At 41.1% G+C, this 14603-nt stretch overlaps 1 protein-coding gene across 1 annotated transcript in view; it reads left to right on the plus strand.

Moving 5' to 3' along the window:
• COMMD10 (COMM domain containing 10) overlaps positions 1-13308 on the plus strand; it is a 659501-nt gene extending 646193 nt beyond the window's left edge. The window contains exons 6-7 of the mRNA XM_082243016.1: positions 9333-9392; positions 12908-13308. Of these exons, the coding sequence (XP_082099142.1) occupies positions 9333-9392; positions 12908-12946 (99 nt within the window). The 3' untranslated portion in view covers positions 12947-13308. The remainder of the gene's footprint in view (positions 1-9332; positions 9393-12907) is intronic.
• The last annotated feature ends 1295 nt before the right edge of the window (positions 13309-14603 follow it).

The raw sequence follows: 14603 nt of genomic DNA on the forward strand, positions 1-14603 counted from the left end.
AGTCCCCGCCCCTCTGTTTTTGAGTTGGGTTGGGTTAAAATCTCTAAAGACTGCTTTTTGACATAACTGATTTGCTGAGGCAGAGAGAGAGAGGATATACCCTCTGGGACTGCCCCTAGGGTGTGGCCAGAGCATTTTAATTTCCTGTCTAGTCCTGCTCCTGTGGAGGCAACATAACCCGAAGGTGCTGTATCACCGAGGACTACGTCTGTCAATGAACTAAGAGAAAAGGATTTTACGGTAAGATTTTACAAAAATCCATTTTTATTGTAAAAGAGGGCAGAATAAAACTTGTGCAATACATCTGACACTGTTTCTGATAAACTAATGCATCAATAGCTAGTTGGATGGATGTAGTAGCAATTCTCAATGAATTCTCAAGGTGCTCATCAGATATTTTGGTACTAATTTTGCCCTTCGTGTGCTTCATCCTTGAAAATAGTTGCTCACAAATATAGGCGCATCCGAAAACTGATCACATGAATAAGGCATGATTGAGAAGAGTGGGCAATTTTTCTTTGTGAAGATAAAACTTCTAAAAGTCCAGTATAGAGATATTATCACATTTTTCTTTGGCCGTATGTGCTTACTAAGTTTAAATGCATTTTACAAAAAAATTTCAAAACAAATCAACATTTTTAAGTATGTTTACAATTTTGTGTATGGCTACATTCATAACCATCTTGGGCCACAGGTTGGACACTCCCCGCACTGCAGGATTTTAGTCCTTCATGGCGTAGTGTGTTACCAATTGTTTTCTTGGTGACTATGGTCCCAGCTGCCTTGAGATGATTGACAAAAATTCTCAGGAAGATTGATAGTTATTTTGTGTTTCTTCCATTTGCGAATAATCGCACCAGCTGTTGGCACCCCCTTACTAAGCTGCTTGGCAATGGTCTTGTAGCTTATTTCAGCCATGTGTAGGTCTACAATCTTGTTGTCCCTGACATCCTTGGACAGCTCTTTGGTCTTTGCCATGGTGGAGGGATTGGAATCTTATTGATGATTGCTTCTGTGGACAGGTGTCTTTTATACATTTAACAAGCTGAGATTAGGAGCACTCCTGATCTCAGCTCGTTGCCTGGATAGAAGACACCTGGGTGCCAGAAATCTTGCTGATTGATAGGGAATCAAAAACGTATTTCACTCATTAGATTGCAAATCTAACTTTTTTGAAATGTGTTTTTTTTCTGGATACTTTTGTTGTTATTCTGTCTCTCACTGTTAAAATAAACCTATCATTAAAATTATAGACTGATCATTTATTTGTGAGTGGACAAACATACAAAATCAGAATGGGATCAAATACTTTTTTATCCTCACCATGTCTGGTCTTATACAAAGATAAAGTGGTGTTGAGGCCTAGAGCCTACTTCCTTCCTGAAGTACCTTTTGACCTTTCACTTTAATAGGATATTGTTCTTTTAACTCTCTGTACGGCTATAGGAAAGTTCCTTTTAGTTCCTAGATGGACTTCATGCTATTTTTCCATGCAAAGTTTACCTTTCAGCTACTGCTTCTTTTTTTTTTTTTTTTTTTTTGTCATTCGTGATGGTCCCCATAAAGCGTAGCCAGCTTTTTGCTTGACCATTTCAAGGTAGCTCAGACAGTTCATCAATCAAGCTTAAGGCTCGGTTCACATATATGCGATGCGGGAAGGCTGCGAATTCGCAGCCTTTTCCCGCATCGCACACGCACCCCCGGCAGTTCACACTGCCATATGCGATACGCTGGGGGTGTCAATGTAATCTTAACGACACCCCCAGTTTGATCGCATATCGCAGTGCGATCGTGCAGTTCGCACAGGATCGGATCGCACAAGTGTGAACCGCTGTGCGATCCGATCCTGATGCGGCAGCAAAAATGCCTCCTGTGCGTGTTTGCTGCGGGTGCGATGCGAATTTAGCCATACAAACTGTATGGCTAAACTCGCACCGCACAGCTGATCGCATGTAATGTCGGAGCAGTGCGCTCCGACATTACATGCGAACCCCGCACACGCAGAAGTGTGAACCGGGGCTCAACACAAGCTGGTCTTAAACAAAAGGTTTCACCCTTTCCTGTCAAGAGGCACTGTAAGTGCAGCTTGGGCTTTTAAACATTGGGGAACTGCTTCCTAGATTTGCAAAGTTGCCACATGGCTTTTTGTTAACACATTATCTAAGTTTTACCCATTGCATTTTCAGCCTCATCTGATGCCAGCTTTGGGCATAATATGGTCCTTCAGGCAGCTCTTTGAGATACACGCTACCCCCAGTTCTGTTGTTTTTAATAGACAGGCCCATTAATGTTTTCCTTACTATGAACACCCCTCATTTGCTTTTGAAAGGTAGGGTCCTTTCACATGGGTATTCCGCCCAGTGGACTCCGTTTTGCTCAGCAGGGGATCGATCCACCAATCCCGCTGAGCAGGTGGATGACAGGTCTGTCTCCACTCACTGTGCCGAGACAGATCTGTCAGAGCCCCGCTCTCCTCTACGGGGAGATCAGATAGGAGCGGGTGTCAGCGGACCTGTCATTGCTGACATCGGCTGCCCCATAGAAATGAATTAAGCATCCCATCAGGTCTGCCTGAAAAACTGACAGACAGACTTGATCGGAATGCCCGAATGAAAGGGGCCGTACTTTCTTTATTGAACAAGAAAGAAAATAGGATTTTGTAAAATCTGTTTCTTATAGTTCATTGATGGGCACAGGTCCTAATTCTGCTTTTCTACAAAATTGAAGTATGCCGGGAATAGGAGGGGTTATTCATGGTTGGTAAATGGCTTTTTTTTGTGCATTTCATCCTCTAAACACACTGTAGTGAAGAGAGCTTACCAATGAGTCTGCATATTTCTCCCAGCACAGGTTTACTTCTCTAACATTTTTTAACTGATGTGGCCTGAAAAATTGCATCTGTGCTCAGAGAATACCTTATAATATGTATTTGGTGTATTGGTATTATGTCAGTTCCTGTACATTTCCAATTTCACTGTTAAATTTAGAAAAGAGTTGACTGGTTGCAAGACATTAACATATATTCACTTTAAAGAGAGTTAATGTATTATTGACTTTGCATAACTCCTTACCGAATAATATTGAGTTGAGCAGCTGTGTCTACATTGCTGGAATGCAGTGTTTGATAGAATCCTGCAAGTATTTTCCAATCAGTAAAAAATGGGCAATGCATTTAATCAGACTTCATGTCAAGAATTGTTATATTGCCTGAACTGTGCCGTCAATTTAATTAAAAAGAAAGCCAATGCTTTCACATTCGCGTACATTAGAATGTATTGTTTAATGATTTAGAATTACTTTTGAGAGATGTATTAGCTTTTAAATTATATTTCCAGTGTTTCACATTTATGTATTGTCTTCCTCAAGAAACCCAACATTTTACATATGGTGCCAGCGGAGCTCAGTTTTAACATCAAAATATGCATTTATGGTAGATGCTGAGAAGACAATAGGATGAGGTTTTTGCATGCTACCGTAAGCATTTTGGTATGCAATATCACAACTGTGAATGTAATTCTGTGCAATAACATATCTGTAGGGATTGAGGGTGCTCATATGCACTGGTATATTTAAACTGTGGTGCTGCCAAAAAAAGGGCATGTTCTGTTCAGGACACATACATTTAAGGTACCTGTGTATGCAAACAGGTATCTACTGTATACTGAAGGCAGTTGTAGTGTATGGTGCCAAAAGTTTTATCTTTAAGCCCCGGAGGATTTGGCTGCTAAAAGACCAGGGGGTATTTTGCGATTCGGCACTGCGTGACTTTAACGGACAATTGCGTGGTCGTGCAACGCTGTATCTAAACGAATTTGGCGTCCTTTTTTTCCCACAAACAGAGCTTTCTTTTGGTGGTATTTGATCACCTGTGCGATTTTTTGATCACGCGCTATAAACAAAAAAAGAGCGTAAATTTTGCAAAAATAGCAATATTTTTCACATTTTTTTATATGAAATTCCCCCCCAAAAAAATGTAAAAATCAAAAATTTTTAACATTTTCGGCCAATTTGTTTTATGCTACATATGTTTGGTAAAAAAAATCGCAAAAAGCGTATTTTGATTGGTTTGCGCAAAAGTTATCGCGTTTACTAACAAAGGGAAAGATTTTTGTCATTTTTGTTGTTTTTTTTTTTTAACGCCTAATGGCGGCGATCTGCGATTTATTTTGCGGTACTGCGACATTGCGGCGGACAGATCGGACCCTTGACTGACATTTTTGCCACTTTCGGGGTTACCAGTGACATTTCTACAGTAATCAGTGCTATACATATGCACTGTTACTGTAAAAATACACTGGCAATGAAGGGGTTAACTTTTTTTTAAAGGGAGGGGCTATGTGTGTCCCTAGGGGCGTGCTTTCTACTGTGATTGGCTGTGGCTTCAGATGTATGAAGAGTGATCAACAGTTCTACATAGTAGAACCGTATGATCATCCTTCATACACAGGGGAGAATGACAGGCAGCTTGTTTACACAAGCCGCCTGACTTTCTCCCTCTCCCCCGCCGATCTCAGAGTGACCGGCGGACATCGGGTCCGCCGGTCACACGCGCGGGGGGGGGTCCGTGACCACGCGGGAGCGCGCCTCAGGCGGCGCGCGCTCGCTCCCTAGACCCTCACAAGCCAGTGACGTAGCCCTACGTCACTTTGCCTGTGAGGGGCTGACCGCCAACGTAGATAGTCGTGCGGCGGTCGGCAAGTGGTTAAGACCAGGGTGTATCCACAAAGGAAACTTGTCTAGGGGGAATTATGAAGGCTGCCACTTCGGGTCATTCTTTCTAAAAATGGTTATTTGCATGGCTTTCATGCTAATGCATTGCCTTCAATGTTTTCAAAATCATTGACCAATAATAAGTATAGGCATGACTTAATTGTCAATTTTGCAATTTGAACAATTGCCAGGGGAGTTTTCTACCTGTTGGTATTTATAATCAGATGGGAACCCTTTAAAATTTTTATTCTGAAACAGTCCATTTGAAAGTGAATGCATGACAAAGCGCACCCTATTTGTGCCTATGGAACCATTCAAATAGGTGCAACTATGACTTGCACAAATTTTAAAATAGTTCCTTTACTATTTATGGCAATATCATGCGAGACTTCAATTGCCATCTGTGCATGAATTCGCACAGATGTCAGCAAGCTGCACATGAAGTCGCACTGATCGGTACCTTTGAAACTGCGCTGAAGTAGTGCGATTTCAAAGCCGCATTCAGTGTGAATGATGGCTAAAACAAGCTTGTATCCACCTCTGCAGCCATTGTGGAGAAATGTGTCTTGGGCTCAGTCTACACTGCCGTGACTTGGGATCAGATTTGTGAGACCCTAAGTTGCATGACTTGTGAAATCCCATGTTAGTTAATGAGAGCTGTCTTAATTAGCGCAACTGAAGTCGCTCTGACTTTAGAAAAAGTTCCTGTACTACTTCAAAACAACTTCAATCTGACTGGTGCCCTTAGACTTTAATGAAAGTTGCCTCCAAGTCGGATCCTCATCTATATTGATGTGATTTGGATCCGACATTACAGGAAGATTATCCAGGCATTCCCTAAGTAGTACTCAAGTGGCCAGCTAACCGCTAGCAAGTCACCTGGCAAATTGCACGACTTTCAGGTCGCAGTAGTGTGAACCAAGCCTTAAAGTTTACAACAAAGGTATATATATCTCAATTTTTGTTTCCTTTTACACCAGAATCTTGGTAGTCTGCCATGCTTCTAATATAAACATGCAAAAGGTGTTTCTAAGCTGTTAGAAACTGACTAAAACCGGACTTTGGAATCTTTATTGTGATCTTTGAGAATCTATTACATAACATAACAAGCAGCTAGAGTGGTCAGGGATGGCTTGTTTTAACCACTTCCCGCAAACCGACGTACCTGTACGCCGGTTTGAGGAAGTGGTTGTATCGGGGTTATGCCTGTGGCTAGAGGCATCACCTTGGTACCATTTTTTAGATCTGGCGCTCGGCTTTCTTGTGATAACAACCAATGCTTGGCCGTTATCATAAGGAGCAGGAGGGGATGTTCCCCGCCGCTCTGCCCGGGTCTCCTGTCCCACCGGATTTCCGAACAGGCCGGATTCGGCTTTGATCAGGTCTCCAATGTAGTAACCAGAAACAATGTCACTTCCGGTTTACTCGGCTGCCAATGGCGCCAATTTAACCACTTCCTGCCCGCCCTATAGACGTTTAACAGCGGGAAAGTGGTTGCATTATCCTGACCGGACGTCATATGACGGCGGCAGGATAATGCGCTCTGCGCGCCCCCGGCTCTCCTGACAGGGGGGAGTCTGCACTGGTAATCAGATCATTGATTACCAGTGCAGACCCTCGGGGGGGTGCCACTAGAACCACCAGGGATGCCCACCCATGACCCCAGGGATGCCCACCCATGACCCCAGGGATGTCCACCATGGCCACCAGGGAAGTCAATCAGGGCTCAGGGAGCCCACCAGTGCCCTCCACATCAGTGTTGCCCGCCAGTGCCCTCCCTATCAGTGCTGCCCACCAGTGCCCATCATTGCCATCTATCAGTGCCGCCCACCAGTGCCCATTATTGTCCACCAGTGCCGCCCGTCAGTGCCACCTATCAGTGCCCATCAGTGCCACCTATCAGTGCCCATCAATGCCGCCTATCGGTGCCCAGCAGTGCCGCCTATCAGTGCCCACCAATGCTGCATATCAGTGCTACCTATCAGTGCCACATATCAGTGCTGCCTATCAGTGCTGCATATCAGTGCTGCATATCAGTGCCACCCCATCAGTGCCTCCTCATCAGTGCCTGTCAGTGCTCATCAGTGCAGGAAAAAACGTATCTATTTACAAAATTGTATAATATAAACATTTTTTTTTTCAAACTTTTCAGTCTTATTTTTATTTGTTCAGCAAAAAACCTTGCGGTGATCAAATACAACCAAAAGAAAGCTCTATTTGTGGGGGGAAAAATGACATAAATTTGGTTTAGGTACAGTGTTGCATGACCGCGCAATTGTCATTCAAAATGCAACAGTGCTAAAAGCTGAAAATTGGCCTGGGTGGGTGAAAGTGCCCGGTATTGAAGTGGTTAAAAAAAAAATGACAGTAGTCAAAAGCGCAGATTTGGGCGTTTTTAATACTTTTAAGTGCAAAGGAGGGGTTTGGGGTCTTTTAGACCCCAGATCCCTCCATAAAGAATACCGGTCACTGCCTATTACTGTCACAAGGGATGTTCATTTCTTGTGAAAGCAATACAAGTGATCAGATTTTAAAGGAACAGTGAAAAAAATAAAATAAATAGGAAAGAAAGAAAATTTTTGAAGTGTCCGCATCCCGGCGTGCTCGTGCACCAAAGAAAACGCATACGTAAGTCGAGTCCGCAAAAGTAAACGGTGTTCAATTCACTCGTGAGATATCGCTGCTATCGTCAGAGCCAGAGCAATAATTCTACCAAAAGACCTCCTCTGTAACTCTAAACTGGCCCCTGTTAAAAATGTTTAAATCGTCCCTTTTGGAGATTTTTAAGTACCGTAGTTTGTCGTGCGCAATTTTACACCGTAACATGTTAGGTATCTATTTACTCGGCGTGACATCATCTTTCACAATATACAAAAAAATTGGGCTCACTTTACTGTTTCGTTTTTTTTTTTAATTTAGTGAAGTGTATCTTTTCCCCAAAAAAAATTGCATTTGAAAGATCGCTGCACAAATACCGTGTTACATAAAATTTTGCAACGACCTCCATTATATTCTCCAAAGTCTTTGCTAAAAAAAAAAATATATATATATATATATATATATATATATATATATATACAGGGCTCGACAAACCCCGGGCGACAGGTCGCATTTGCGACTAGAATTAGCGACCTGGCACCTGGGGTGCCCTGCAGGAGGTGTACTGTCCCTTTTGCGCCCCCACCTCCTCCCCGAGTGCACGGACTTCCGCGCCGTCTGAAAATTGAGGCCCTGGCTTTTCGGCCGCCTTCTGTGAGATGAGAGAGGCTGGGGAACTGGCGCCCTCTTGTGGTGGCCGGGAGTAATGACTGTTTCCACTGCCTGTTAATGCATTCCCATCTCCTTCCTAAGAGGAGATGAGAGGGAAGTTTTTGCAGGCTTCATCTCCCTGTCCAGTTACCTTTGCTTAAAGGTAAGTGGATAGGGAGTGTGGTTATTATTAATTTATTTTTTAAATTAAAAAAAAAAATAAATAATAATAATTTTTTTCTTTTTTTTTCCAATTATTATTATTAAAAAAATTATATGTGTGTATATATATATATATATATATATATATATATATATATATATATATATATATATAATCTTTTTTTTTTTCCTCATCGCCATGCCACAGCCGAAGGCCCCTTTTACACGGGCTGTCTGATCAGGTCCGCCTGTCAGTTTTTCAGGCAGACCTGATCGGAGCCTTCATTCTCCTCTATGGAGTGGTAATCTGCCGCCATCTGATCCTGCCTGCCAAAAACAGACGGATGGTGGTTCTATTTTCTATCCACCCCATGGATCGGATCAGATGGCATCGGATGGAAAGAGACAGACAGTCTGTTTCCATCCAATTGCGCTATAGAGGAGAGTGGGGTTCTAGTCGTATTTATGTGTAAATTTAGTACTGTTTTATTAAATAAAGCTTGGTTGTTCGTTTAAAAAAAAAAAAAAACTGGCTCCTAACTTTTTTAGCTGGCTCCTAGATTTCAGGCAAATTTGTCAAGCCCTGTAAATATATATATATATATATATATATTGTTTGGGGTTTTAAATAATTTTCTAGTAAAAAATACTGATTTTAACTTGTACACAACAAGTGTCAGAAATAGGCTTGGTCCCCAAGTGGTTAAAACTGTTTTTCTGCTTGTTGAGAATATGTTCTGTCTTTATGCATAATAATCACAGGAAGTCACTTGCTTGCCACTGCCACCATTTTACATTTTGAAAAATACGCCCAAGCGAGTGCTGGAGATTCCATGCATATAGTTGTGCAAAGTATTCTCCAATGCATTTCAATGGGAGAAAATGATGCTGCAGCTGTGGCTCCCAGGTGCCACAACAGCAGGCTTGTTTGACTCTGTATGGCCGTGTGCAAGAGGCCCAAGAAACAGGCTGCTCTTTATCTAGAAGTAATAATGCTTATATTGACTTGGTGTGGTCCGAGTATAATCCCATGAAGGCTAGATGCTTTTTTTTGTTCTTAAAATTTATTTTCAGGTACCAATACATTTTGGTTTCTTGATCAGATGCCTTACAGTATGCCTGGCAGTGAGTTCTTTTACTTATGTACAAAGTGAAAAATGAGCAAAATCCACATTATTTTGCTTCTTAAATATACTTTCTTTTTCTTTCAGATTCGGGAGAATGTTTTTATTGAGTTTAACCACAACGAGCTCTTGGAGTTTTATAACAAGGTGAGTATTGATTACTTCTCTCTAACATATCATTGTCACATCATTGTCATCATAGCAATTCCTCCTAACAGTTCTGTAGAGTTACCCCATCTATTTCTGGAGGACACCCCTAGACCTCCTTATTTACCTCAGCAAATACCTACACAAATTAATTCACTGACGGTTGACTTCATCGTTTATTCTCTACAATATAGCAAGCAGACAACCCATGGTACACAGGATCACCCACATTTTAAAAGTAGGAAGGAACCGAGCCAAGAACTGTAGCAAGAAAAAAAAGTAGTGCATGAAAGCCCACCAAAACCATCTTTAAGCATTTGTTGTCCTTTAGACCATTTCACATTTTCCTGGATCTCAAGTGGTTAAAGTGATACTAAAGGTTATTTTTTTTTGTCTTAAAATAAAAAAAAAAGGTTTTACTTACCTGCTATGTGCAAAGATATTGTGCAGAGCTTTTGAGTACCTCCTCTTTCTCAGTTTCCCATCAGTGCTGTCCACCCCTTCATCTTCCTAGTGCCCCCTTAGCAAGGCAGCCCGTGTGCCCATGCCTGGCCTAAAATCCAGCTTCTGTTAAATGGGCATGCTGGAAAATCAGCTGCCGGTCGGTATCCGATCAGTGCTGGCAGTCAATGGCTGCGATCGCTGACCGGTATGTTCTGGCACAATAGCTCAATGGGGAGATCGATGTACTAATGTCACATAGTTAGCATAGTGATTTCCTCAGGTTTTTTTTTCCTTAAGCCAGCTGAGTTGAACAAAAAAAAAACACTGCCTGTGTGTACCAGGCATTACACAGAGCTATGGACTCCCTGTGTGACTTTGCTGTTTGGTCCAACACTGTCATTTGCTCCTCTATACTTGTAGGTACTAGCCATTTCCCTCCATTCTGGGGGTGGGGGTGTTGAATAAAGTATAGGGGAAACAAAGGAAAGATGTTTACTTCTTGGGGAGGAGTGGGGGATTAAAGCAAACATGTTGCTATGCCCTGAACAGGCAAAGCATAGGTTTGCTTTCAAGTGCATTTGTGCCAAGACTTTGCCCATTAAAGTATTGTATTTAAATTTTCCAAACAAATGATAAAAAGCTCTTTAAAAAAGGGCATCATTGACTTTTCTAGATATAGGTATTGTGGAGAAATTAAGGTATAACTAAAAGCAAAAGTTTTTTTTCTTTTTGCAGTATTTTTTCGTTTTAGATAAAGTGAAGAGGGATTAAAACCCCTGTTTTTGTTGTTTGTCTGCGTCCCTGTTAGGGAGTAGTGATGAGCTCAGGTGTGTTCAGAATCTAGTCCAAACCCATCTCAGTGAACCTGCCAGAAAACTGTGATCTCATTCCCCTACCCCCTCTCTCCCACCCCCATCACACCTGTTGCTTATTGAAATGTACTCTTGATTGAACAATGGGGTATTCACCCTCTCTATACTGTTATCAAGTGGCTAAGAGATTAGCACTTTCACCTGGCAGTACTAGAGTCGTGGGTTTGAATTCCAACCATAGCAGCACCTGCATGTTCTCTCTGTGCCTGCGTGGGTTTCCTCTGGGTTCTCCGGTTTCCTCCCACATTCCAAAGGCATACTGGTAGGTTAATTGGCTCCTGTCTAAATTGGCCCTAGTATGTGTATATATGAATGTAAGTTAGGGACCTTAGATTGTAAGCTCCTTGAGGGCAGGGACTGATGTGAATTTATAATTTATATGTAAAGTGCTGCGTATATTTGACAGCGCTATAGAAGTACCTTTAAAAAATAATACATACATATTAACTGAGAATGAAAATGAAAGAAAATCCCACATTTTGGGTTGTCTCAAGATCAAGTATAAAGGGGAGATCTTCCAACGAGGGCACTAGTTTTGGTGACCACTTTGGAAGGATTTCTTCTCTCTCTGTATTTTGGCTACAGGACAGGAAGTGAAGAGTAATCTCTTCAGTGGAAAACTGACAAGGGTTGTAACCCTCCGTTACACTATTGAAACTGAAAAACAAGGTTTTTACTGTTAGTTCTACTTAAATCTTCAGACCCATTCACATTTAGAAACTGCAGAGCGTTGTGTTTTTAAATTCCACATTTTTTTTTAGTAGCACTAATTATTTGAATGGGCTGCTCTCTGCTCCATAAACGTACCAAAGTAGCTCCTGTGCCTTTTTTGGAGCTTTTTTTGGCGCGTTTATGGAAAGCACAGTTTTGAGCATATTGTGCTCATTTTGTTATGCAGAAAAATGCCTGTTTCTTTTGCTCATTGGGGGTGCTATTTATAATAATGGCACCGAAATGCGCATTGCGTGGTTTGGCATGATTTTACGGCGTTCCAGAAACACACGATTGTGCCGGCATTATAGAATGCCCAGATGTTAATGGAACTTCAAAGTTAAAAAAGGGGACACTAAAATCTCAGCTTCTCTCCCCTTATTTTGTCTGGCATCAGAAACATGGCAGCTTGCCAGCCCTCTAATGTATACAAACAGCAGGTGCTGTAAACTGGTGGAAACTGACCGATTTCCATCGAAGTGCCAATTCACACTTTTATGAATTCTATGGGGATCAGATGTGACCTGAAAAGCTTAGATTCGCATGTCATCTAAAAAAAGCAATGTATACAAAGAAGGCTGTTTATATACTTATGCAGAGCGAATTTGACCTGGTCAAAAAAAAGGTCCTGTAGCGCGGGTTCGGTGCAAATCTTATCTCAAGCTATTCCGAATCCCCTTAAAATTCGCATTAGAATCGCACCGGTCACAACAGAAAATGCACTGTGAAATCGCATTGTGAAATCAGATCAGATTCACACTGATTCAGTGTAAACTGAGGCTCAAGACATTATATTTTAAAGCGTCGGAAATGTATTTATGCAAATGTGGTGAACTTAACCATGCCAAGTAACAAACAATAGAGACAAAAAGTAACTGTGTGTGCTCCTATGCCTTACCCAGGGCACCCCACCAAATAGTAAGAATGACCCATGCTTTCGAGCACATAAAAGATTTGTGAGTCATTTCAGAAATCAAAGGAAATAATACAGTTCCAAAGTAATGGCTTTTTCTGGTTAACAGTCAAAAATAACAGCCAACAAAATAAATGCCACTCTATTCACCAACATCCAGCATGTATTCCTTTAAATTGGGCTGTTGTTGTCCATGAAAATGATGTTCGTAGATTGTGCGTTTAATTTCCATCTTTAAAAAGAGCCTTAATTTACCTAGCTGTGCACAGAAGATTAAGCACAATCAAAGCTGAATTTTTTTTCCCCCACTGCAGCTCAGCCTTTACTATAGTGCCAAATGAGAAATTGTAATTTGCCATTATAAAAAACAGGTGTTCGGTTCTCTGAAATCTTGAATATTCATTAACGCGTTTAAATTAAATGGCTTTTTTTATGAAATCGATATTCTGAGATTCCGCCACTTTTTTAATAACTTTTTACGTAAGTAAATTTAATATGTGTAGCTTCAATACTGTTATGGTTTTTGTGTGTGTAAATAATCCTTCATGAAATCTCTTTTTCTCCTTCTTTAATAGCTTGAGACTATCCAAGCACAGCTGGATTCCCTTACGTGATGTCTTAAAGACGGGTTCTTCCACTGCACTCCTGCCACCTCATTATTTTGTATAGAAGATAGATTGCCAAGCTGTGTTTGTTAAAGGAATCAATGGGCTGCTTCCTGTAAAATTATATGGCTTATCTCCTCTTAGACTAGCAACATTAGCCGAGGGAGATCATTGTGAAGGATGCCGAGAGTCTAATTGACTTTCTTGTTGGATCCTGTGAATACAAGCTATATTATGAATTCTCTTAATAAAACAGAAGACAGTAATGATCTTTCCATTCTCCCAGTAAAATATAGCATGACTAATAAAGAAATGTATGTATATCCTATCTAAAGCTTACAAATAGAATAATTTGGCACTGGATGTTTTTTTTTAACATTTCACTTTTTCTTCACCTTTTTGACAACTGTGGTAGGGTAAGAAAGGACAAGAAGATAATACAATGTGTAAATAATATCCATTACCCAAAATGCTCTGTTAGGCTTGGTCAAGGTGTGGTATATCCTTAGTTCAATTAGGAAAGGTTCATGTTATCTTGTAGTCTTGTTTTCAGCCTTCAGTACTCTACAGTTGACAATGATGTTTTGGCAACCAACTGTCTGAGCAAACTTTGTCTTAACTGGAGTGCAGACAGTCAGCTTTTAATATTTTCTTTTCAAAGATAAGTGTGGAACAAGTAAAACACCAGTTGAGCTAAAACTTCTCAGATTTTTCACCACAGTGGGGATGATTTACTAAAGCTGGGGGGGGGGGGTGCTGAATCTGGTGAAGCTTTGCATAGAAACCAATAAGCTTCCATGCACAGCTGCACCAGATTTTTTACGCTCCAGTTTTAGTAAATCAACCCAAATGTGTCTATATAATGATTTCATTGTGAAAGTGGAGCTGAACTCCGAAAGCAGGGAACTGATATCTTATAGGGAACCTTTGGAAATTACTTGTGCTTAAGCAGTACCTTGCAAATCATACAGTTTGTCTTAAATTCCTCCTGAAAAATAGCAGTGAATATCCTGGTATGTGAGTATGTCTCGGAGTTTTGGTTCTGTAGACTTATCTGCAGTGTAAAATTATTTAAGTCACTGTGACTCCTCGTCTCACTGGACTTGAGTTGGTATTTAGTGATGTCACTACTATGCTGCTCATAGTTCTTGCTGGAGAGGAAGCTGTATCTCAGGACCTGTAATGTTAAGAGAGCTCTACTTCAGCTTCATTCATTGTACAGATATGTGCTTTCCAACCTCTCCTGCTGCTTCTTGATGAATATCACATCACCAGGCATCAGGAGACAGCTCTGACATGAGGAAGCAAATCTCAGATCCTTTACAAAGATGACCCAATGGAGAGCAAGAAATGACCAACTGTAGTGGAGCCTACAGGCAATACTGGGGATTAGTCCTTTGTCCCCAGCTTGTCTTTTTTTGGGCACAACTTCCACAGCACAGGACCTCTTTATTAGTAGATAATTATAGACTTATGTAAACAACAAGGCTGTCATTAAAATGAACACATTTATGTGGGCTAGTATTGCAGACCGTCTTTTGAAATTGCATTTTTTTTTGCGGGTTCATGTTATGCAGACCCTCAGGGTACTGATCCAGTAACAAGTGTGCAGATTAGACCTTCTCCACTCCATTAGGAAAAAAATGCTTTTATTGCTCTGCCTGCT

The sequence above is a fragment of the Pelophylax lessonae genome (assembly GCF_965119305.1).
Source record: "Pelophylax lessonae genome assembly, chromosome: 1".
Lineage (NCBI taxonomy): Eukaryota > Metazoa > Chordata > Amphibia > Anura > Ranidae > Pelophylax > Pelophylax lessonae.